Source organism: Aythya marila (genome assembly GCF_965140915.1).
Source record: "Aythya marila genome assembly, chromosome: 2".
Taxonomy (NCBI): Eukaryota; Metazoa; Chordata; class Aves; order Anseriformes; family Anatidae; genus Aythya; species Aythya marila.
In genome coordinates, this window is record NC_139043.1 from 98,645,083 (window position 1) to 98,668,765 (window position 23,683).

At 34.7% G+C, this 23,683-nt stretch overlaps 1 protein-coding gene across 1 annotated transcript in view; it reads right to left on the reverse strand.

Annotated features, from left to right (window-relative positions):
• Window positions 1–3,906: 3,906 nt before the first annotated feature.
• DOK6 (docking protein 6) overlaps window positions 3,907–23,683 on the reverse strand; it is a gene marked incomplete at its 3' end in the record, with an annotated part of 177,214 nt that continues 157,437 nt past the window's right edge. Inside the window, exons 6-7 of the mRNA XM_082755383.1 lie at window positions 5,666–5,804; window positions 3,907–4,020 (exon numbers count right to left, since the gene is read on the reverse strand). Coding sequence (XP_082611509.1) covers window positions 3,907–4,020; window positions 5,666–5,804 — 253 coding nt within the window. The remainder of the gene's footprint in view (window positions 4,021–5,665; window positions 5,805–23,683) is intronic.

Sequence of the window (23,683 nt, forward strand, 5' to 3'; positions counted from 1 at the left end):
TTCATAATACCTGTGTGAACCAAGTAAACAATGCAACAACTATACATCATAATAAAGCACACATCTTTTTATAGAGTTATCAATTTTCTAAATAAATATTCTACAGCAATACTATACAGTAGTTTCAGGTGGGAAATACAGAACAGAATTGAATTACGTATTTACAGGAATAAGGAGCCTGAGACTATACCTCAATTACCATAAAATGCATGAGTTCATGAATGATCATACGTATTAAGAAGCTCAATATATGAGCTCATACATCATATGGAAGCAGAAGGAAACATCCTAAACAGTGTGTCATGACATGGAACCATGTATGGGTGAACTCTGGAATTTTCTCCTCCATTTTCTCCTCCAGGTACTTGCTGACTTCAGGTAAATGCCAAATGCACTTAGGCAGAATAACAACATGAAAGATTTTTATCATATTAAGTAAACTACAATGTTGAAGTGGAGCCCAAAAGACATATATTTTAAGTAAATATTTCATATAATCATTGTGCCTGCAGTATCCACTAGTGTGTTCCTGCATTTCCTATCTTTCACAGTTGGAAAATAATAAGGTGTAACATTACACAGACATAAATGACAACCAAATCCCAAGTAAGGCCTCGAAGATGCATTGGCAAAGGTAGGATACTTCAAATGGAAACCACCTTTTGAAAGTGAAAAAATTTAGAATCTGTAGGTGTGTTCATTGACAATGCTTGATTCTGTAATGTTTTGATAAATACGTGTTTAGGCTATGATCAGCTTAAAATAAGTAAAGAAATACATAATAAAGAATTGTTTAAAGAGCAAAGCTAAATTAAAAGCTTACTATGAAATTAATGATATTATTTTCTCCTGCTTCAGTTATTTTTTCCTGATTCTATGACAATTTACAGTGATATTCTTAATTCTATTTACATTCTCATTCATACCATGCCTGACAACCCTGTAATTTATGTTTATCCTCAGACCAGTTTTAATGAAATACTGTCCTCACCGTGTTTCAGATAAGGAATAGAAAAATTAAGTTACTTACAGGCTTGTTTCTTAACCACCTTCCTCTCCAGCATCTTTTAAAGTCCAGTTAAATTCCCTGATATTTGTCTTCTCTGGTAAATTTGTTATTCCCCTACTACTGAGGTTTGATTTATTTATTTGTTTTTAATACAAACTCACTGATATTATTTTATTTAAATGACAGAAACCTATCATGATGACTCATTCACTTTTATTAAGTTGAATATTAGATACAAGGCTTGTAAATAATGAGAATGGAAGAAAAGTATACAGATGTGTTTTATGAATGTGTTTATCTTCTGGTAAATGTTAAAAGTATCACAATCTAAAACTACATTATTTTTGCAGCTTTGCTCTGTTAAGAAAAACAAGTGTCATAGAAAGTTTCCTATGATAATAAATTATGGAAACTCCAACCACTCATTTTTTATGAAATTTTCCTTCAGTCTTACTGATGTTTCATTAACATCAGAAGGTCGGTATCAACTTTATCTCTTTTAGAATTATTGTTTTACATATTGTATTATTTTTATTTTGAGATTACATAATAGGTTTCTATTGGCAGCTTGAAAAAAGTAATTATAAGGTTACAAAGGAATAACACTATTACCTCAGTGTGCTTCCCTCATATGAGTCATAATATGAGAAATCTACAGTTCTTAACCTCACATTTTAGACACTCAGACAGTAAGAGGTGAAGTAGTTCTATCAGAAGTGTTTTCAGTGAAGGCTGAGTGGCAGAATAAAGCTGACATTGGGGAGAAAAATCATGCCGTAAGTCACAATGCTGTTTGTATGCATGTTGTCATCATGCTGTAGAGGTTAGACAAATGAAGCTAAGAACAGCAGTGTTTGTATGCTGATGCATGAGATTTACTTTAACTGAGATTCTTTAAAAAGATCACCAAAATCAACCTCATTTACTAGCTGCAGAAAGGATGATGCTCAGCATTTACAGAGTTAATAGTTGATTTTCCTCCTCTCCTTGTGAAGACACAATGGAGAAGATCTCATGGTTTAGTGCAAACCAGTTCAGCCCAGTAACCCAACAGAACCCTCTTCCTTTTTTTTTTTTTTTTTTTTTGCCATATTAGCAAACTGAATTAACTCACTCTGTCACTGTGTCAGATAAGAACCTGAGCTTATAGAAGCAAAGTGGAAGGACTTTGCAGCCCAGCCTGGGGACAGGGAAGGAATGTATATCTTCCATGCTGAACATCACAATACTGGTGAGGATACTTGCTATTCCTGAGGATATCATCTTTTTGTTTTTAATTCCTGGACTACCAATCCAACTGGATTTATAAATCTTACATTAAAAAAGAAGGGTGTGTGTGTGTGAGAGAGAAGAGATATGCAAGAATACAGACTATTCTGATGATAAGAATATGTTATCATAGATAGGTTAACAACATATCTTTAAGAGACTATCAACTATAATGTTGCACAACAGAAAATAGCACAACGAAAAAAATAAGCATACAAGAATTATTTTTAATTACACTTTCATGTTGATACTGAAAAAAACACTAACAAAACACTCCAATATCAGTCCCTCCCCCCTAAACACACACCACTCTAAGCCCAAATTGTCATCTCTATTACACTCAGCAATTAACAAATGGAAGTCTGAAAAAAGTTCATATACAGATAACACTTTCCCTGCAAATAGTTTCAGTTTAAGTAGTAGCATTAGCCCAAATTTTCTATTGCCCAAAACAAAGTGAGCATAAAACATTATCATACTGTCAATTTAACATTTCAAACTCAATCAAGAAGAGCACCTGAGCTAAATTAGGTCATTCTTCACTTAGTTTTGATTTAGTTTTTGAATAAAATCCAGTCTGTTTTGATCACAGTAAAGCCAATAACCAACCTGGAAACACATCTATGTCAGTGACAATTGATCTCATGTTTCAGATCCTTCTTCCAGAGTTATACTTTGGAAGAGTTGTGGTAGAAAACAAAAGTGTGCACCTGACTACCTAATTCAGCTTTTTTTTTTTTTTTTTTTTAAACGTGTGTGTGTGTGTATGCTTCATGTCTTTTTTGTTTGTTTGTTTTTTAATCAGTAAGGTTTGTATTGTCTTATATTCTATATTCACTTTATATATTCATTATGAGAACTAATCATTACCTACACATTTCATCAAGGTTGTTCTAGTAAAGAATGCATTTTGATTTCTGCTTTCACTTTTTACAATATTGGATTGTAACATAATCTGGAAAAAATAAACTAAACTGAAGTATTAGTTACTTAAAATGTGTTAACATTTAGGAGAGAACACATATTTAAGAGTCCTTCCTAATATATAGCTTCTGAAGATTGTAAGGAAGAAGTAATGTCATTAGATTTCTTCCCTTTTTCTGATCTGTATAATAATGGATATACTATTATACTATTTCCTTTACTTAAATTTCTTTCATTTTCACCTTCACAAAAAGTATATATATATTTAATTATATGATATTATATGTAAGCTGTATATTACAGAAAGGGTCAAGAAAAAGTAAAACAAAACAATACAAATCAACTCTAGGGCTGTAAAAACAAAGGAACAAAGGTCAAGCTTTAGGAAGGCTTAAAGACAACTGTAGCCCCTAGATCCCAGATTTAAGAGATCTCTTGCTTGTACTTTGATTTCAGAAATTAAGGGAAAAAATAATATAGATAGGTATTTGGTTAAACTGTAGGGTTTAGATATTAGAGAGAAGTTATGCTTGCTAAAAGGAAAATAATACATTTAATCTATTTAGTATCTTCATATTTTATTCCTAATATGAATACAACTCAGATGCTGCAGTTAATCCAGAAAATGTGTTAAAAGTTCAGCACCCCATCAGTCAAGAGCAGCAGAGCTTCCAAAACCAAAACATTACCTTACTAGTTGGAGTTTAAAAATCAACTAGTTTTTGAGCCTCTTTTGCATAGCCTACAGCTTCTACATAGCCTGCAATAGGCCATAAGCCTCTACCCATCTCCCCATGCTGATGACATAACAGCTTTATCTAGAAACCAGGTATATTATATGCTGCATGGATGTTGAGTCATTTCTACTTCTCAGTCTGCTCTTAGAGTTTGATACCATATGGCCACAGTCATCACAAATGAGGTTTTAGGGAAGTCATATGATGGCAGAATGGGATCAGCTTTGCTAGGCAGTGAAGTTGCTAATCAGAAGCACTGGTGGAAAATCTGAAGTTGGTGATTCCATGAAAGGAATATGGATTCAGGTCTAGAGTGCTTATTAGGGCAGCTTGAAAATGCTGTAATTTCTCTTATGGGTGTAGACATTTTAAAAACATAACATTTATAATGATGCTTTTTCCTGGTTTTGGACTATTATTAAATAATTTCCAGCCCAGCAGAATGCAGTTCCCCCCCGCACCCCCCCAAGTGCTTGAGATACATTTACTCTGCCATCTATCTTGGCTTGGACTTTCTAGCAATTGTTTTTGTGTCCCTAACCTTATATCTTGATTGTAAATATTCCTTTTCCTATTTTTTCTGTCCAAAGTTTATGTATCTCAAGTTTTTTTTGAACACGGTACTACTTTGTTCAGTTTTTATGGCTTCCCATCTCAGCTTTTTCTTAGAGACAAGAAAGAGCTTTGAAAGAGCTTTTCTCTCAGGAGTGTGAGATATTTTGACAGCGATGGAGTATGTGGGAAGAGGATCATGCAGTCATGTTTGTGTGACTGTGGACATTTGCATGGTGGGCAAAGGAAAGAATGAAGAGAATGTCAGTGGAAAGGGTGCAATTACCCTGAAATCTCTTTCTAGGGAGAAAGATGTGTGGAGAACTGTGGTCATCTGAGAGGAAAGGTGGATGATATCCCTGCCCATCACAGGAGTGTTGGAACTAGAACATCTTTAAGGTCTCTTCCAATTCAAATCATTCTATGATTCTATGAAAACCATGCAGAAAATGTTTCCTGGCCTTCCCATATCTTCCCTCTTCGGTGAATATAAAGGTAGCTTCAAACCACACTTCAAAGTTAGCTTTCTAGAATGATCACTTAAGATCATCTCTACTCCTAAGCATACAAAGGTAGTCTTTATTATTATTATTATTATATTATTATTATTAGTCTTAAATATTCTAAACTTTTTAGTAGCTTCTATGAGTGCTTAAAGATAACTTGTGAAAACTAGGAATTCTGACCTTGAAATTAAAAAAATAGCTCTTTATGAGTTCACTTCACTGTAAGGGGAACTAATTTCTTTCCTGTGTTAAGTAAAACAGTACATGCCTGCTGTCACCTTGGATTGTTTACATTGGTCTTTTTCCACATGTGAGGCCATGAGGACCAATTAACACTTAGTCATTGATAGTCAGCTGTCAGCTGTCAGCTGACTATCAGCTGACAAATAGTCTCATCTCAGAGTAAGAGAACCACAGTTTTCAAGAAGATAACCATGGATCTAGCGCTTAGTGGTATCTACTCTTCCAAAAAGACAGCAACAATAGATCACTGTATAGCAAATGCTGAAAATCCATGACCATGAAAATACATAAAAGCTAAAGATTGTTTTGTCTTAGTCATGCAGCTAATACTGTTATTATGTCCGAATCCATAGACTGACATTAGTACAGACTTTTGTTCATTGCCAATCCTTATAAGTTCAAATATATAAGTGATGGGACCTTACCCGTGCCTTCTGCTCCATCTCCATCATTAATCTTTCATGTTGTTCTGCTATTGCCAGTGTTGCAGAATGGACTTTCTGATATATCATTTCTCCTTCTCGTGTCTGAAAGGTGAACAGCCCTTCTCCTGTGTCACACATCCTGCAGTAAGCAGAACAGAAGGAAAAAAAAAAGAGTAGTGTAATTTTTATCTATTATAAAAAGTGCACACCTTGCAGTAGAAAATGCCAACTTTTATAGTTAATCTTTTGGATTCTGACTATCTGCAGTTATTTTTTCCATTAAAGAGAGACATATTGCAAGAAAAGTGCAGAACTTCATGAACACAACCTATAAATTCAGTTTAAATCATTCTCTGAACAGTCAAAAATAAGTTTTATCACAGAATAAAACTTGAAGTAATGAAGTCACTTGTATATAGCATTATTTCAAATGTCTGCATGGCTACGTAGGAGCTAAATTTAATTATCTTAACCAATTGATAACAGAAGTACATAGTATAGCATGACTTTGAATAGCTGACATTTTAACATAACACTGGCCAATTAAAAATATTCTTTGGGTTGATCACTACAGAGAAGCTGTATGGAAAGGCAGCATTACAAGAGTTAAAATACGTCTGCCTCAGTACATTTATGTGAGGCAATATCTAAATCTCTTTATAATTACAAGAGACATCCAGTCTATTTGACAATAGAAACAGTAATTCTATTGCCTAAGAAGATTAAATAAATAAAAAAATCCATAAATTAACCTTCTTCTTTTGAAAGAGCAACTTCTATCACCCTTACTGTGATAGCCTTATGGTATTATTCAGAGGAAAAAAAGTGGTATATAGTAAATGCAAGGACAAAGAGGGCTGAGAAACAGAAAAAATTAGTAGACCACACGTGGTAGACTATTGAGTGACGGTTACTTCAAGGATATATACTGTGCTAAACAGCAGTGGAATCTGACATATTTATATTAGTAGTTCCATGATGAGATTATCTATGTCTCATCTCTGTATTTTTATATATTTCTTTTTGAAATTTTAGAAACTGAACAATAAAAATCCTTTTGATTTGGTCTGATACTGCCTGTAAAGATTTTCAGAGTTATCTTCGACAGAAAATTGTTGACTTGAGTCACTGATGCATAACATCCTTCGACAACAGAAAGACTTAAATTTCCCTAAAATACCAGGGTTCTTTAATTTCTTTTTGGTTTATTTATTATGTTATAGGACATGTGATGTTTTGAATATCCCAACACCTTCAGTATGGTCCCAGGATGTCCAAGGCATACAGAATTACTGTTACTAAGCATTTTAGAAAAATGTGTCCTGGTTGAACATTCAAAAAAGTTTTAAATATCAATATATTTAAAGTTTGAATCCAGGATCTGAATGATTATTCAGAAATTAAATTGTACAAAATATTGTCCAATCAAACTAACATATAGATCTATATTATTTTATTTAGTCATTAAACATGTCTCCTGCTATTTTATGTGCACACACACAATTACAAAACAGCTTTTTGAAAACTGAATCATTTCTTTTCATGAGTTATCTTCTTATAAATACATCTTCTGAATTCTAAATAATTCTTATTCTGAAATTTTATTTTAAAACCTGTCTCTCTAATTCGTAACATTATTTCTTTACATGGCTATTGTGTTTTATAAAAAATTATTGAGAATCCAGCATTTCCTTTTGATTTCAGGACTGACCACTTAAAATAAAACCTTATTAACACCTACTAAATCTTTGCTTGTACACTGGAGGAGGCATGCTTTTTTGGGTCTCCTGTAACGAACTTATGCATGGCTGTGCATAAGAGAATAGAAAGTATTGGAAGCAGAAACATAAAATAGAGCTGCTTCTGCAAAATGCCTGGTGAACATACTTAGTAATGACCATTTGAGATGTTGAAAAGAAAGTCATAGTTTTAGGAATAGATGATTCACGATGTTACAAACATCCATACTTTTGAAACAAAAAGTCTCCACTCATCCCAAGATGTAAGAAAAATATAAGCCATTTTGCAGACAGGTATTATTTGATCCGTAATAATGAGATGTGCCAGTTAATAGACAAATGGGAAAAAATACCCAAACTTTCACATTGAATTCCAGTGGAGATCAAGATCCCTGCTATAAACATTTAAGATACTTTATATTCTTAGCCACAATCCTCCAGGGAGCTTATGGTAGAAATAAAATGTCTCAAGAGTTTTGAGACATTATAGCAACAGTCTTTGAGATCCCTCAGGGCATCATATAGCTGGTACTCTGCTTTTGTGTAAAGAGATCTTAATAAAATTCAAACAGCATGGAATGGAATGTCTGAAAAAAAAAAAAAAAGAAAAAAAAAAAAGATGAGGTTTCAGAAACTGAAGCAAAATATGATCTCTTTGTTGGTTTCAGAAGATGAAAAATCCTACAGGGATAAAAACAAGGAAGCAGGCAATGGAACGTGATTAAGATTCAGGAGTTAAGCTGCTTATTTTGACGGAGCAAAACCTAATCACCCCCACTGCTGATTTGATCACATCCTGTATCATCTGTGTGCCACCAAGTTGGAGGCAGGCATGCAGACTGCTGCACCCCTGCGGCACTGCTTCCACCACCCAGGATGGCACAGCGGGGACCAGCTTTCCAGTTGGAGTGGGTGACCACAGTTGACATGTCATGCTTGATGGCAGCCTCCCAGGATTATGGGTTTCCCTAGCTAACAGTGTATGATATACATGCAGAGGCTCAAAATTAGATGTGGAGGAGAATTATGGGCCTCATTTGTTCGAGTGTCAAATAGCCCTTTTATGTTAAACATGACTTAAAGGCACCAGGAATGAAGCCAACAGCAAGCCTGAGCTCTATAAAAGCAAAAACTTTGAATGAAACTCCCTTCCTGCCATCTAAACTTGTTTTTTGCAAGCAGCCTTCCAAAAAGGTGATTTTCTTTGCTATAGTGAAGTATTTCTGTTCATCTCCTCAATATTTTATTGTTTCATTGAGATGAAAAGTGATTAGACCTTAGTTAGGTCACTGAGAGGAGAGGCATGTTTCAGGTTTAGTTACAGTCTTTCAAGGGAAGGTTGAAACAGACTGAATTAGAAAAACTCCTGAATTAGAAGAATTTATGGAACTAGAAGAAGCATGATGGGGACAGGGAGAGGGGTAAGTGTACTCTATGAGTTTTCCAGAAAGGACAAGGGAAGTTTTACATATCTGGCCAAAGAAAATGGACAAACAGATATGCTAAAACATACTTTTGGGCATGTCCTATTTACAGTCAAAACAGTCAGCAGAGCAAAGATACTATATATATATTTTATTTTATTTTATTTTATTTTATTTTATTTTATTTTATTTTATTTTATTTTATTTTATTTTATTTTATTTTATTTTATTCTGCAGTCTCTTTTAGGTGCCAGATAACTGTCCATTTCAAACTACAGTTTCAGCTTTAGCTTTGTTAACACGTTGCTTGACTGAATGTGAAGTAACTGAGTAAATTAAAGACTCTTAGTTCAAAATACACACCACATGTGGTTGTACTTAATGCATTTTTTTTTTGTTACAGTGAATTATATTTAAAATTCAATCAAATTATTGTTGCTTGAGAGCTGTCCTCAAAAACTTTTAAACTCTTTTTTCTAGAATCTTTTGAAATGAAAAATGACCTTCCCCAGAGCATAAACCAAAAATTTTCATCATATTTCTTTTTTTTTTTTCTCCAAAATAGTTTTATGTCCATTTTTTTCTTAATAAACAAAAAAATATTTTATATCCAAGTAGTAACGTATAAATTTTATATTTCCTAAAGTCACATTAGAGAAAAGACAGAATGAAGGTGTGGAACTGTTCTTTTCCTGGTACTGCCACAGGTTTGCACTGCAGCTTTTCCAACTTGATATGACCTTCACTGTCAAAAAAATTCACTGGTTTTGTATACTTTAATTTTTTATGAGAGACTTAACAGTCTGTGAATGCTTGAAAACTGCCGATGTTAGCTTCTCTATTTCTGTGTTTTCCAACTTTAAAACAGGGATGTGATTAACCTATGCTTTAGGATATTTAAGGATTCAATGCATTAAAATGTATGAAGTGCTTTGACTGAAATAGAAAAGTGTATTTTTTTCCTCTATTGTTAAAGAATTATAATGGGCAGATAATGAAACAAGTAGATGCACAAGGTCTGAAAATCATCATAAGATTTTTAGTTCTTAAAATAAGAACTTTGTGGATTCATTGTGGACTCAGAGATCCACAATGAAAGTTCCTGGTTGTACTCAAGGTAAGATTTATGTTCAGCCAAAAGAGATTTTCCCACCACTCTTGCCAGATGTTCTCAACATTTCCCAAATCCACATAATGGTTTCCCACTGCCTCTGCTCACTACAGAAGTTTGTCTATTAGAGCAAAATCAGTACCATATAGTAACCTCACAGAATTCCCCCCAAAAAGGAAACTTTGTTGACTTGACCACCATATTCAAATGGTACTTTTTCCCAAACAGAGGTTCATACTCTCATGCCTGACAGTTTCATTTCACTATTTCAGTAAAATATAAAATGTATTTTCACAATAATGAAGGTTGTCTGAAATATGAGATGCCTAGGAACATTATTTGCTATAAGTCTTTGCTTTAAAACAAAAGAAACAAAGACAATTGTAACCAGAAAGAGTTTAGTTCTTCATATATCTATTTTTTAATGGTTTTGAGTGATTTCTTTATACCCATATACAGTTTAGCATTAAAGAAATGGGTGATTTGTAAGTTCATTACTCAGCAACGTATAGAACTACAGAAAAATAACTTTAAAAAGGTAAATATCCTCAAATAGGCACCAAACAAATAACCTTTAGAATTAACAACTACTTACTATCAATAACTCTTAATAGCTCTTAATAACTAATGCATAATAAATTAGTACCCTTTTTTGGCATTTCTAGTTCTTTAAATAAAAATTTAATTTTTGAATGAGACTAGATCATGATTAAGTATTGTCCAGAAATCTAAGTGCTAAAAGTCAGCAGTCAGCAGTACCAAAATGAATGCAATTACTGTAGTGTAGTCCACACTCAATGTGTGCAAGATGATTTCCTTTAAAGAGCAAAGCTGTTCACTCAGATACTTCAAGGTGCAGTAAAAAAGTTAGCTAGTGCTTATTTCCTGTATGCAAAGAATGTGGTCAGATTTGATATAGGGAAGCAAACCTTCTCTGTCACAAGAGGAGCAGTAAATAATAAATGGCCTTTCTTTAAAGCCTCGAAGATATGGATGTCGGTTGGGAAAGAGCCATATGATATAAAATATTTAGCTTTGAACCAAGGTACTTATTTCTTGTGTTACTACTACTGCTTTGATTTTCTAAAAAGTGGTCGAAAGTAGCAATTTTGCCTTCAGTTTAATTTGATTATCAGAGGAGATGCACATCCCCTTGTGCATGTCTCACTTTTGTTCTTTCCATGTTTGTTGTTATCTCAACTTGGACTAAGCCATTTTGACAGAAATCCTGTTTGTTCTTTGTGTGCAAGGACGTTACACACAGCGCACACGAAACACAGACTTGCTAACCAGTAGAGCTCACAGAGAAATGAATACAAAGCTCCCCTGAGGATCCAAAAGCTTTGCTCTCTCCAACTTTCAATACACGCTAACTTGCTTCCTCCCAAAGTTGCTATTTCCTGAGATAATAATAATAATAGCAAGAAAAACAAATAAACTCCTTCTGATGGGAGCATATTGAGATAAACAAACAAACAAAACAAACAAACAAATAACAACTCAATTTATACCTTGGAATAGTTATCACGAATTCTAAAACAAACAATGTAGATTTTTATAAAGCTGTAAGGTGAACTTCTGTGTTGAAAGGATAGAAAACCAGGAAGAAGCAAGAAAATGTTGCTAAGAATCTGACTTAGAATAAAGCAATCAAAAACTGATACATTTTGTGGGTGAATCAGTAGGAAAAAAAGATAACTACAAAAATAGGATATGTATGGGATCCAGGAAGGGTCTATGAGTGAAGCAGAGAGAAGGCAATTAATGAGAGAAATGTGCAGAAAGTGTAATTAATTCAGATATAGACGTGGATAGAAAGCCCTATATGTGGGACAAGGTCAGTGAAAGTAGGGAAATGTCCTGTGAAATATCCACAAAAGGGAAATGGAAATCACCAACACAAAGCACAGCAGCAATATAAAGGGCAAAACACAGAACAAGCAGACACAGAATCTCAAAATCTGCCGAGCCTTGTCTGTTGCTCACATCCTATGTGACTAATGAGTTAGATTGCCTTGCTTTGCTGTCATCATTTCAGAGTTTCATTGGAGTGTCAAACAGGGATATCCTGACAATTTTATGATCTGAGATAAATAATAGTGAAAATTATCTGATATATGAGGCATCTGGCTGTCCCCCTAGACTATAGTTATTTACTGACAAGTATATACAACAAGAAAAATTAATTATGTAAGATATCTACTAATTGCTTAGATAGACATTCCTTTATAAAATTTATTGTAATATTGTTGCACTTCAGCTGAGATGGGTAACTTTTCACTGTTCCTGCACATAGGTTATGAAGTAGCACAGTGTTTAATCTTAAATTGTCTCTCTTTCATGTGGAATCTTCTTGAATTTGGCATAAGTTAATGCATGGAGTATTACCACATGATGAAGCTCAGTAACTTGATCATGCAGCTTAGATTTGTTCAAGGTCAGATCTTGTATTTCTTGAGTCATCTTCAGTGTTTTCAACTAAAAGAACTAAAGGCACAGATTTCCTAATAAGTCCTTTTATGGCATCATTCTGCAATTCTGAGAACATAAGGATGGAAAGGAGTGATGATATTCTCCAAGATAGCTGACATTCAATTACTCAGAGGAAAGCAGTCCTTCTCCATTATTTCCTAGAGGACTGTGATACTTTCCAAATGATAGTTACATAGCTTTTTAAGATATTATATGTAGTCATGGTTAAAACAAAACAACAACAACAAAAAAAGTATGATGAGATTATTTCTTTTTCTGCCTAAACCAAGTGATGATTTTAGGGGAATAATATAATACATTTTTTTTTTTTCAATCATGAAAACATGTTTTTCTTTGTTTTGTCAGATGGGAGAGATTTCTGTACAGTATTTGAGGTAATTATGCCTCCTGGGAAATTTTTCTTCTCATTGCTTGGGCTGCTTCTACAATTGCTGTGTCTTTGCTGTGTCTCTGTTTTAGCCCATTTAGACTAGTGGGGCATATATCTCATTGTTAAAGCTTCAGGGACACTATCCCATTCCTGCATTCCTGCATGTCATATGCTGTCCACTTTTTGCTTAACAGAAGCACAAAAAGAAAGCTATGCCTTTCTCTGGACTATACCAATGACTGAGTGATTATCCACCACCATTGTAACTCTCTAATTCGTTTCCAGCAATATTTTCTTGTCCATCATAAGACATAGTTAAGAGACAGTGGCAATAATAATATTAATATTTCTTCTTCTTCTTCTTCTTCTTCTTCTTCTTCTTCTTCTTCTTCTTCTTCTTCTTCTTCTTCTTCTTCTTCTTCTTCTTCTTCTTCTTCTTCTTCTTCTTCTTCTTCTCGTTATTATTGTTGTTATTATTATTATTATTATTTTCCTTCCCCAAGGCTTGGTTTTGATAATAAGCAGGACTCTGTTTTGGACTTTTTTTCAGACCATTTTTATTTAGGTAACTAACAAACTTCCTTGTGTATTTCCATTAAAATACTTTATTTATTTTAGTTACCATTGTGTATCAGAATAAATGTGAAATAATGCTGAAGAGTTAAATATAGTAACTCATTTCCAATGCTAGTTAAAGTACAAGAAGCAGAGAAGCAGATTTCATTGGAGTTGTGCATAAGAAGCAGAATGTTGAGATTGACATAAAATTATGAAATATATCCGTACTTAATGGTAAACATACCATACAGAGGCTACATTTTCTATTTCTTCAACGGTAGAAACTACAGTTAGTTTCTCCTCTCTTAGAGGAGATTTCCTGGTCTAATAAGTCAAATCCCAAATACTTTAATATGACTATATATATGAACTTTATTCCTTCCTGTGTAAATATTAGTTTCATAAAACATCAACAATTTGATGGGGAAGATTGAATGGTGCTGTTTATGCTTTAGCACCTCTAAGTAAAAGTATACTAGCTTGAGCATGCAAATTGCTATCTTGTGTCAGTATTCAATTCACTTTGCACTGTTTAATCAGTGTAGGCAATTAATAAATATGTATATGCAGAACAACCCACTCTGTGGAGATTTTTGACTGCACCCTTCTTCCCTTCCCTTCCCTTCCCTTCCCTTCCCTTCCCTTCCCTTCCCTTCCCTTCCCTTCCCTTCCCTTCCCTTCCCTTCCCTTCCCTTCCCTTCCCTTCCCTTCCCTTCCCTTCCCTTCCCTTCCCTTCCCTTCCCTTCCCTTCCCTTCCCTTCCCTTCCCTTCCCTTCCCTTCCCTTCCCTTCCCTTCCCTTCCCTTTTTAGATCTTATATATATCATGCAAAAAGGAAATTGATAAAAAACAAAGGAAGGATAATAAAAACAATTGTTGACATATTCTTAAATACACAAGACATTTGCATTTTTTTTACAGTTTAACAGAACGAACAAGAAAATGTTCCTGAAAAATTAATTATCTGGGTTTGTAAAGCTCAGTTCTTGTTGATAATGATGAAATAATATTGAACAGTGTCTTGGAAGATTATATGTCCTTAGCAGCTCTGAGAAAGATAAACCAAGAACTCTTATATCACTATTATAATTTTAGTGCAGAAGTGGCAGTTACAGTTGGCTATACTGCAAAGACACAACTGAAAACAGTGGTCTGAAAAAAATAAAGATGTTATGAAGATGACAAACAGCTAAATGTTTTTGATTAAGCTATTTCACTCAGCATGGTTCAGCTATTATTTTTCATGTCACTTTTGAATGAAAGGGATATAGTCTCCAAGTTCTGGAACATGGGATCATATTCAAATACAGTTATTTGCTACAGGATGTTTGCCACCCTATTATTCTCTAGTGAAGGCAAGCACATCTCATAACAATATTACTCAATTCCTCTCACTGTCTTAAGTAGAAAAACAGGTGAAGCAGCATTAATCTACAGCAATAACACTGATTTTGCCAAATACATAAATGTTAGTGAGAAAACTCAAATAAGATCACTACTGTTTAAAGTAAATGAAAGCATACAGGGACCCTCTGGCCTCTGGCAGTGCATCACTACTTGCTACAACAGAGGCAACAAAACTTAGCAGCTTAGGATCTTCATTTTCTTCTTTTTCCCTTTCAGAGCCCTGAAGGCACCATTATGTTTGGGACTACTCCCAGTGAGGGTGGAAATCCTCTTAGCTTAGACTTGCTAGTGTCCAAGTTGTTTCTTGATGAAATGAGGCACAACTCTGAACTTATTCAATCATCTCTCTGGAAACAGAGTTTTGTAAAGGAGGCATCTGCCAATGTTAGCAAAGTAGTAGCCGAGGAACTAGTGTTAGTAGATAAAATTGTTTATTTCATTTTTGAGGAACTGGGGGTGCTCCAAAGCTATGATACTGGACACTATTGCACATATGCCAACAATATTTGGAGTAATTGATCATGGTCAACCTAAAAGTTCAACCAAAAAGAAGTAATAAAAAAACCACTTTGTACCTGCACTTACCAATAATATGATATTAAATATTAAATGTAGGACCACGTTCAAAACGATCTGTAAGATATTTTATCCTATAATGCCTCTACATATTAAATGCTACTGGAAACACTTTGTACCTAATATGATGCAGTCAGATATTGCATTTGTGTTGTTACTCTACTTTTTATGTTGACAGAAGCAGAGGACACAGGCATTTCCTGAAGTTCAATAAAAGTATAAGAATATGTTCCCTTAAGGAGGCCAGGGAAAAATTCTGGAGGGTTGAATGGTAATGAACTAATAAAGTTAACATTTTTAGTGGTTGAGTAAATATTAAGACAATAGAGGTAAAAAATATTAATGAGCTAATATAAAGCCAGGTTCAGTACTATAGAACATGTGAAGAAAAGCAAATTATAGTTAATTATGATGTATATTCAAAACATCATCTTTTCCAGGTTATGGAAAATAAAGCTGAATTCTCCCATATCAAAAGTGGGACACACAAAGTGCAAAGGAGTAATGAAGGGAGAACACAGCAGTCTATGCTGTTTGCTTTGTGAGTTTTCACTACTACAAAAGTAAGACATTCCAAGTTTTTTTTTTTTTTTTTTTTTTTTTTCTTTTCTTTTCTTCCCTCTTTTAAGTGCAGCATCATTAATGGGTTTGGCCACTTTAAAGCACTTGTGGTCAGCCACTCTGAAACTTTCCGTACACTTTGTTTTTATTGTGATGGGGTTATAACCACTGTTGTTTTCTTTCAATGTCACTCTCTGTCTGCATAATATGAGAGCTACTGCTTTGACTACTTTGATGAAAGAGGAATTTTCAGAAAGTCATATGCAAATATTATGGGCACACAGGGTTGTCCAGAGACACTCACCATGCTATGTACATACACTAATCAGTAATTAACATATGCTAATAATATCCAAGGACTCACCAACACTGATCACAAAACTAAAAACACTGGGGGCAAGACAGGATGGGGATTTGCTAAAAAAAAAAAAAAAAAAAAAAAAAAGCTGGATTTCTCAGGAGCTTACAGTAAGAACAGAAGACCACATCCCTAGTGCATACAGATACAAGCAGTCAAGTAAGTCCTTTGGTGGTAAACTGTATGTGCAATAATAACATTATATAGAAAAATAATTACATGAAAGGCATGGCCCCCACCACAAACATAAAACATTAATTGAACTTCCACCATTTTTTTACTTGTGGTATGTAGAGAAGAAACATGACTTTCCTCCCACTTTCTTTACCTTTTCCTCTTTTACCTAAGCCGAGCAGAATTGAAACAGACATTTTTTCTGTTCTTCTCTCAATTGATAACAACAGCAATTCTATTATGGATCAAACAAATCACACTGCATTTGCCTGGCATCTCTGATTCCAACTTTGACTGTGTATATATCTTTCTGTTGGTGCTTCCAGCAGGGGGAAAAATCTCAGCAAGAATTTCTCTTTAGCCTGATTGTTGAAATGTTCAGAGAAGTAGCAACTTGATAAGAACTTGAGAACCCTCAAAACATTTCTGTAAAATTTTGTTATGTAAAAGTAGACAGTCTTTTCAACTACAGGAGTAAGCGTGTAGGAAAAGGTACTAGTATTTACTTCACACAAAAGGATTAAAAAAAAACAAAGAGATTAAAAAACGAGTGGCAGGTGGCCTGCAAAAGAAGCATGGACCAAAATGATGCAGAAAAAGGAGAGGAAAAGCATATAAAAGGATGAAAAATAACTACAATTTATTAGTTGCCATTTATAATTTCATATGCCTAATATTCTAATATTCTGATATTCTAACGACTGGCTCACCACATATTTTCCAAGAAGTATCATATTTCTAAAACTTTGCTGGATGGAATGGCTATCCATTTTCTGAAGTTTTGATAAATGCTTATTCCTGATCCTGATTAATAGCAATCAATTACTCTTAGTTGAATATCTGCTATGAGTCCTGTGTGAAACTGCTTACACTGTACTAGAGAAAGAAATGCTTTGGGTTAGTTTCAGTGAGGATTTTGCTTAAAACAAAAGAGTGTAAGAATGGCAAGTATTAGTGATTGCGTGTATGTGCCACTGTCTATTATTTGCAAATATTCCCTCAGTCCAGTTTCTTGCATGGCAGGAGATGCTACTAATTGACAAGAAATGCTCCTTGACAAGTCCACCAGCAGAGAAAAAACACACAGACTTCAAAACAAATATGGGAGAGTAGAATCTAAAAGCATGAAATCCATTTTCTTTAATGCATAGGCTTTTCAAATCTATTTTCTTTAATTCGCAAGCTTTTCAAACACAGCGTGCCTGCTCTCTTCCCATTGAATCTGGGGCATTGTTAGAAAGCAAAATGAAAAAAAGCAATCTACCTTTGCTGTGAAAAACAAACAAATAAACCAACAAAAATAACAACAAAATAACAACAAAACAACAACAACAATAACAACAAAAACACTAACGAGTTACTTTTACACTGGAGCTTACTCATCTAGGTTCAATGTTTCATAATTTAAGCTCCTACTGTCCTGCACTGCTTTAGTAATATTTTTATAAGAAATTTATAACAGCCATGGAACTGCTCTGAACACTGGACTGTATCAAGCCCTTCTGTCCATGATTCTGTATGCCAGGTTTAAAAAATAAATTAAAAAAATCCATTAACTATAGACTTACTGATTTCATTAAACATTTATATATAGCTATCCAAAAAGCAAACACTTTGGAAGAATAGAATCCACTTTGGTGGAAGAATAGAATCATAGAATCATAGAATCATAGAATATCCTGAGTAGGAAGGGACCCTTAAGGATCATCAAGTCCAATACGAAGGACACAATTCCGTTATGGTATTGTGGATACTTCTTATGCAGTGAAAGATGACCACACCTTCCCTAGATATTTATGCATCATAGCTTGGGTATGTTTGTGGCTATTTCATGTATGCCATTAAAACGATTTTGAGTACCCCTGCCAAAAGTCTTTTGAAGTACTTTCCTATTTTCTCACTCTGGAACATTCATATTATAGGTACCCTTCATATCACGGACAGAATATTAGTCTCAAGACAAATGCTAATATACATTTCTATTTCTGTGTATTACTATTTCTGCTCTAATTGTCTTTCTGCTCTGATGGTCCTTTTTACCGGTTATTTGACACTACTTCCACATGCACTGAACACTTTTTTCTTGGCTGCCCTCCATTTCATCTGCACTTCTAAGGCTGAGAGCTAATCATGCTCATTTTTCTTTGTTTCTTTTTTTTTTTTTTTTTTTTTTTTAATTTCTTTCTCTCTCTCTCTCTCTTTTTTTTTTCTCTCTCTGAGAAAGAAATTGGTCCAATGGGGCTTAAAGAAGCATACCATAAAATGACACAGTACCTGTGACACGAACTATTTGAGACAGTCAGTTTGCCAATAACATGCATCTATTCGACTAACTTCTTCTTGCTACTTTGTGCTCAGATCTTCCACACTTTTTGACTAGACGTTATTCCTGAAATGCTAAATGTATTCCAAAAGTTGTTACAGTGCTTCTTTAAAAAAATCAGGTACCTTGCTTTTACTCAGAAATCCCTTTCTTTTTCTGTCTTACCAGCCTATGTATTTCATCACCACATTCCTGTCTCCTCCTCTGCTTCCATGCGCTTAGTTCTCCCACAAAACAGTTTTGCATCAATCTCTTTCATTTCTATTAGTCCCAGCAAGCTGGTCCACTGTGTATGCAAAACACCTTTAACACACTCATGCTATGGTTGTCTCCAGACCACTGTTTGTTTGGATCACTGCTGTCACTCTTCATTCTCTGGTGGCAGTGACAGTTCTCTTAGACAAGTCAACAGAAATATCATCCAATCAGTTTTCACTAAAAAAGATAAGGCACCCTTAATCATCATCTGAAAGAACTTCAGGGATTTCCACTGTGTCATCATCTAAACTGTCCTTCAATACCATCACTAATGGTAAATGGTACTTATCAGAGGGTTTCAATTTTGTTTGTTTCTTTTTATATACTGTATACAAATAAATGCAGTTTTGCACTTTTATTTACTTAATGCCAACTTTTATGAATTTTGAGGCATGATATCATGCAATTAAGGAAAATAAATTCTCTTCTGTCATTCATCCCAAGATGCTGTTTTCAAAAAGTATATCAAAGATCATTTAAAATATCATTTTAAAGGAGGGATATTTTCCAAGTTGGAAAGACATGGATATATCATAGAACCATAGAGTAGCTTGGGATGGAAGGGACCTTAAAGATCATCTAGTTCCAACTCCCCTGTCACGGATGCTATCCACTAGACCAGGTTGCCCAGGGCCTTGTCCAGCCTGGTCTTGAACACCTCCAGGGATGGGGCATCCACAGCTTCTCTTGGAAGCCTGTTCCAGTGCCTCACCACCCTCTGAGTGAAGAATTTCCTCCTAACATCTAATCCAAATCTCCCTTCTTTTAGTTTAAAACCATTCTCCCTTGTTCTAACATTATCTGACTAAGCAAAAAGTTTCTCTCCATCTTTTTATAAGTCCCCTTTAAGTACTGAAAGTCTACAATGAGGTCTTCCCCTAGCCTTCTCTTCTTCAGGCCTAACATCCCTAGCTCTCTCAGCCTTTCTTCGTAAGAGAGGTGCTCCACCCTTTGATCATCCTCTGGACCTGTTCTAACAGCTCCACAGCCTTCTTGTGCTGGGGGCCACAGACCTGAATGGAGAACTTCAGGTGGGACCTCACAAACGCAGAGTAGAGAGAGACAATCACATCCCTGGCCACCCCTCTGTTGTTGTAGCCCAGGATGCAGTTGGCCTTCTGGGCTGCAAGCACACACTGCTGGCTCATGTTAGGCTTTTTGTCCACCAGAACTCCCAAGTCCTTCTCTGCAGGGCTGCTCTCAATGACCTCTTTACCAGGTCTGTCCTCATGTCTGGGATTTCCCCGACCCAGATGCAGCACCTTGCACTTGGACTTGTTGAACCTCACTAGGTTCACATACTCCCACTCCTCAAGCTTGTCCAAGTATATATGTGTATATATCTATCTTTAAAATGTGAAAATCTGTTTTGTTGCACTGGTTCAAGCAAGTCATGCAAGTGCAATGTTATATTTGACTTTTTGGCCACTGACAGGATAATCAACTAGATGAAGCATCTTGGTGAGTTATAGCACTGTACTGAGTTTTCTTCTAAAAAGTCAGGAAGATCAAATGATGTCTGGAACTGCTGAGACTGAAGGATTCCATTAGACTCTGCCTTTCCCTCACCTCTTTCTAATAAGATGGAAGCTTTTTAGAAAATATGTGACAAGTGACTACTCATAGCTGAAATAAATCACACACCATCGCACTATTACTCAGAGTACGGAATTATTAATAGTGCAATAATAGCAATAACTTACTGTGATAGTGAAGAAGTATTATTAGGAGGGACACAGTAGCTAATAGCATTTCCTCTAACAGGGGCTAAGGGACATACCTTCCTTCAGTACCTTATAAATAAGTGGAAGATTAAAAGAGCCTGTGGGACCAGTCAAGCCCACCTCAAAAATAGCCTCACTTTCTAGAATGCTTCTGAGCAGGCACTGTGTATAAAGTGCTCTCCATCTCCCTTATGTGACAGCATTTTAAGAATTCTTTAGTTAATTTAAATTAGAATGAGAGAACACTTAGCTGCAGTAAAAGACTTGAGGGGGGCACAATAATGCTGGGAAAGCTGTGATATGGTTTTCAATTATTACACATTTTTCTCTTTAGGAGAATGCTTTGTGAAAACAGAAACTGAAATTTAGCACATGGACATTTGTATTTCACCAGAGTATGCCATCACTATCTAAAAAATAAAAGGAATTACCCACAAATTTTAAATTTGATAGTTCTTCCAGGCCTGGCTATTTATATGTATAGACATTTTGCTACTGTATTGTATTCCCTATACAATTGGGAATAATACATATTTTATATTATTTTATAAGTAAAATACATCTGTAAAATATTTTTTCATGTATTTGTAGCAAATAGTCGCAAAACATAACTTGGATATCATTAAGAGTGCAGACGTTGAGAAGTGATGAGAAATCAATATCAGTTTCCGAGAATGCTTTAAATGTTTTAACCAAAATATCCAAAGTGTTGTCTGGTATCTATGAATATAGAATTAAAAAAAATATATAAAAAAATCACAAAAAGCAAATGAAAGAAAATTCCTCATCAATTTACTGTTAATATTACTGTCTTGGCTTTGTACAGCTATAGCTTTTTACAGTGGAGAATATTTTGTTTTTCTAATTGATGGCATAACTAATGGAATTAATAATTAATTAATGAAATTAATGGAAGTGAAAAAAACTAATTTAATAAAAAAATAATTTCTTTAATGATTATTGATTGATTCATAAATGACATTTGAAATAAGTATAGTGGTAGAAAAAAATTAGTACCTTATACAGTCACACATATTCCAACACAGTCGTGGGTGTACTAAGTTCACACATGCAAGTATATATGCAAAAGTATATAGGTAATATACATGTTTATAAAGTTCTGTTAATAATGGCATTCAACTTAATAATGACAAGAAAGAATTCAATGCCTAATAAAAAGAACAACCATGGACATTCCTGCACTACAGTTTCTGCTGTCACATAGTTACTATATCCAGAACACAGAGGTACTTCTGAAACTGCTGTACTGTTCTGTCAATGGCATCATGGGCCCAAACCACTCCAATGAACCCTTTTTGAAGCAAAGAAATCAGTGGCTGCCCTCATTCTCCACTAGTGATATGTCTTAGTAAAATTAAATAAAAAGATGTCAATAGGCATTTTGTCAGTGAACATATTATTTGTGATAACAATGAATTAACACTAGCTGAGAACAGGGAATCTGGCAGATATTAGTCAAACCCTCCAAGACCAGCCTGCTGACATAAGCTTCTCAGCTCCTGAGTCATGGCTGACACTTGATTCCAGAATAATCAAGTCCCAAGACTGAGGGAAAAATAAAACTTTCATTTGCAGATTTTCATGTGTGACACACAACAAACAACTGTTCAAACATTCCAATGACCTTTAGAATAAACCTATATGCCAGCCAAAGCCTAGGAAACACAGTTCCTGACAACAAATGAAGCCTACAAATGTTTAAAAACACACCCCTCAATGCTTCTGCAATGCTCTGTGTGTGTATGTGCAAGTATGCCTTTGCACAGGTTCCTACATATTCATGAACAAGACTCTTTTGTTGTGCAAATTCAGCCCTTTGCATTTTGATTACTTCCTTCTGCATTTGTGCAGTACACAGCACATAGAGGATATTTCAAACCTCCTCAGCTGATGGTACTATACTCAAAGCTTTGAAGAAAAGGAGGATTTACTTGTGTTTAGCATTCTTGGTGGCTAGATAGTCTCTGTTAAAAGTGTTGCTTTCTGGATTTCCCTGTGTAAAGTATTTAACAGTCTCCTACTGTCTGTATAGGTAATTAGCTGCCTAGTTTCAGCATGAAATCAGCTCATGAAAATTGGCTTGGTAGGGGTTGCAGCAGTGTTTAAAAGCTAAAATAGAAACCCTGTCTCTTAATGTAAATGTTATATGTATAAAAATGAACACCATTATGAAATTTATTAGCATTTTGTATACATGAGTACTTGAGTTGTGCTGTTGATTTATTTATTTTTTAAATGGATGAAACAGCATTTTTATAGCTTTACATTTCAAATCTGAGATGCTTCAGTTGTCCTGTATTTTGAGGTAGAATATTAAAGGTTAATACAACTCCTTCAGAGTAAAGGACCACGTGCTGGGGCATCTACAGTTATTCAGAATTGCTATATGAGACTAATTTTTGCCCACTATGGAGTTCAATGGTTAAAAAGTGTAGTAGTAATAATAATATAGTCCTAATATGATTATGAATGTATGAATTATTTTGTCTGTTTCTTCTCACACATTACATAGCAATAACCTCATTAGTCATATTCAGCATCAGGAATATTAATGCAAAAATGGATGCTTTCAGTAGAGCAATGTGTGAAAAAGGGACAGCTGGAAAATGGTAAGTAAATATCAACTCTTCTGGGCTTATATGTGGATGAAAAGCCACCAGAAAGCAAAATGGTGCGTAATCTCAAAATATTTCAAAACAAGTCCTATTTTGATTATGCCATAAAAGCATGTTAGAAGGCAGAAATCAAATTGTGCACTTCAATTGGAAGGCATAGTTCCTGTTATCTCAGGATCATCAAAAGGAATATAACATGCTGTCCACTAACATACTAGGCTAACCCAATACCATTAGTGATTTCATTAATAACTTTGTAACATTTAGATCATGCCAAAGATACTGCATACCTAGTGATTAGCTGAAA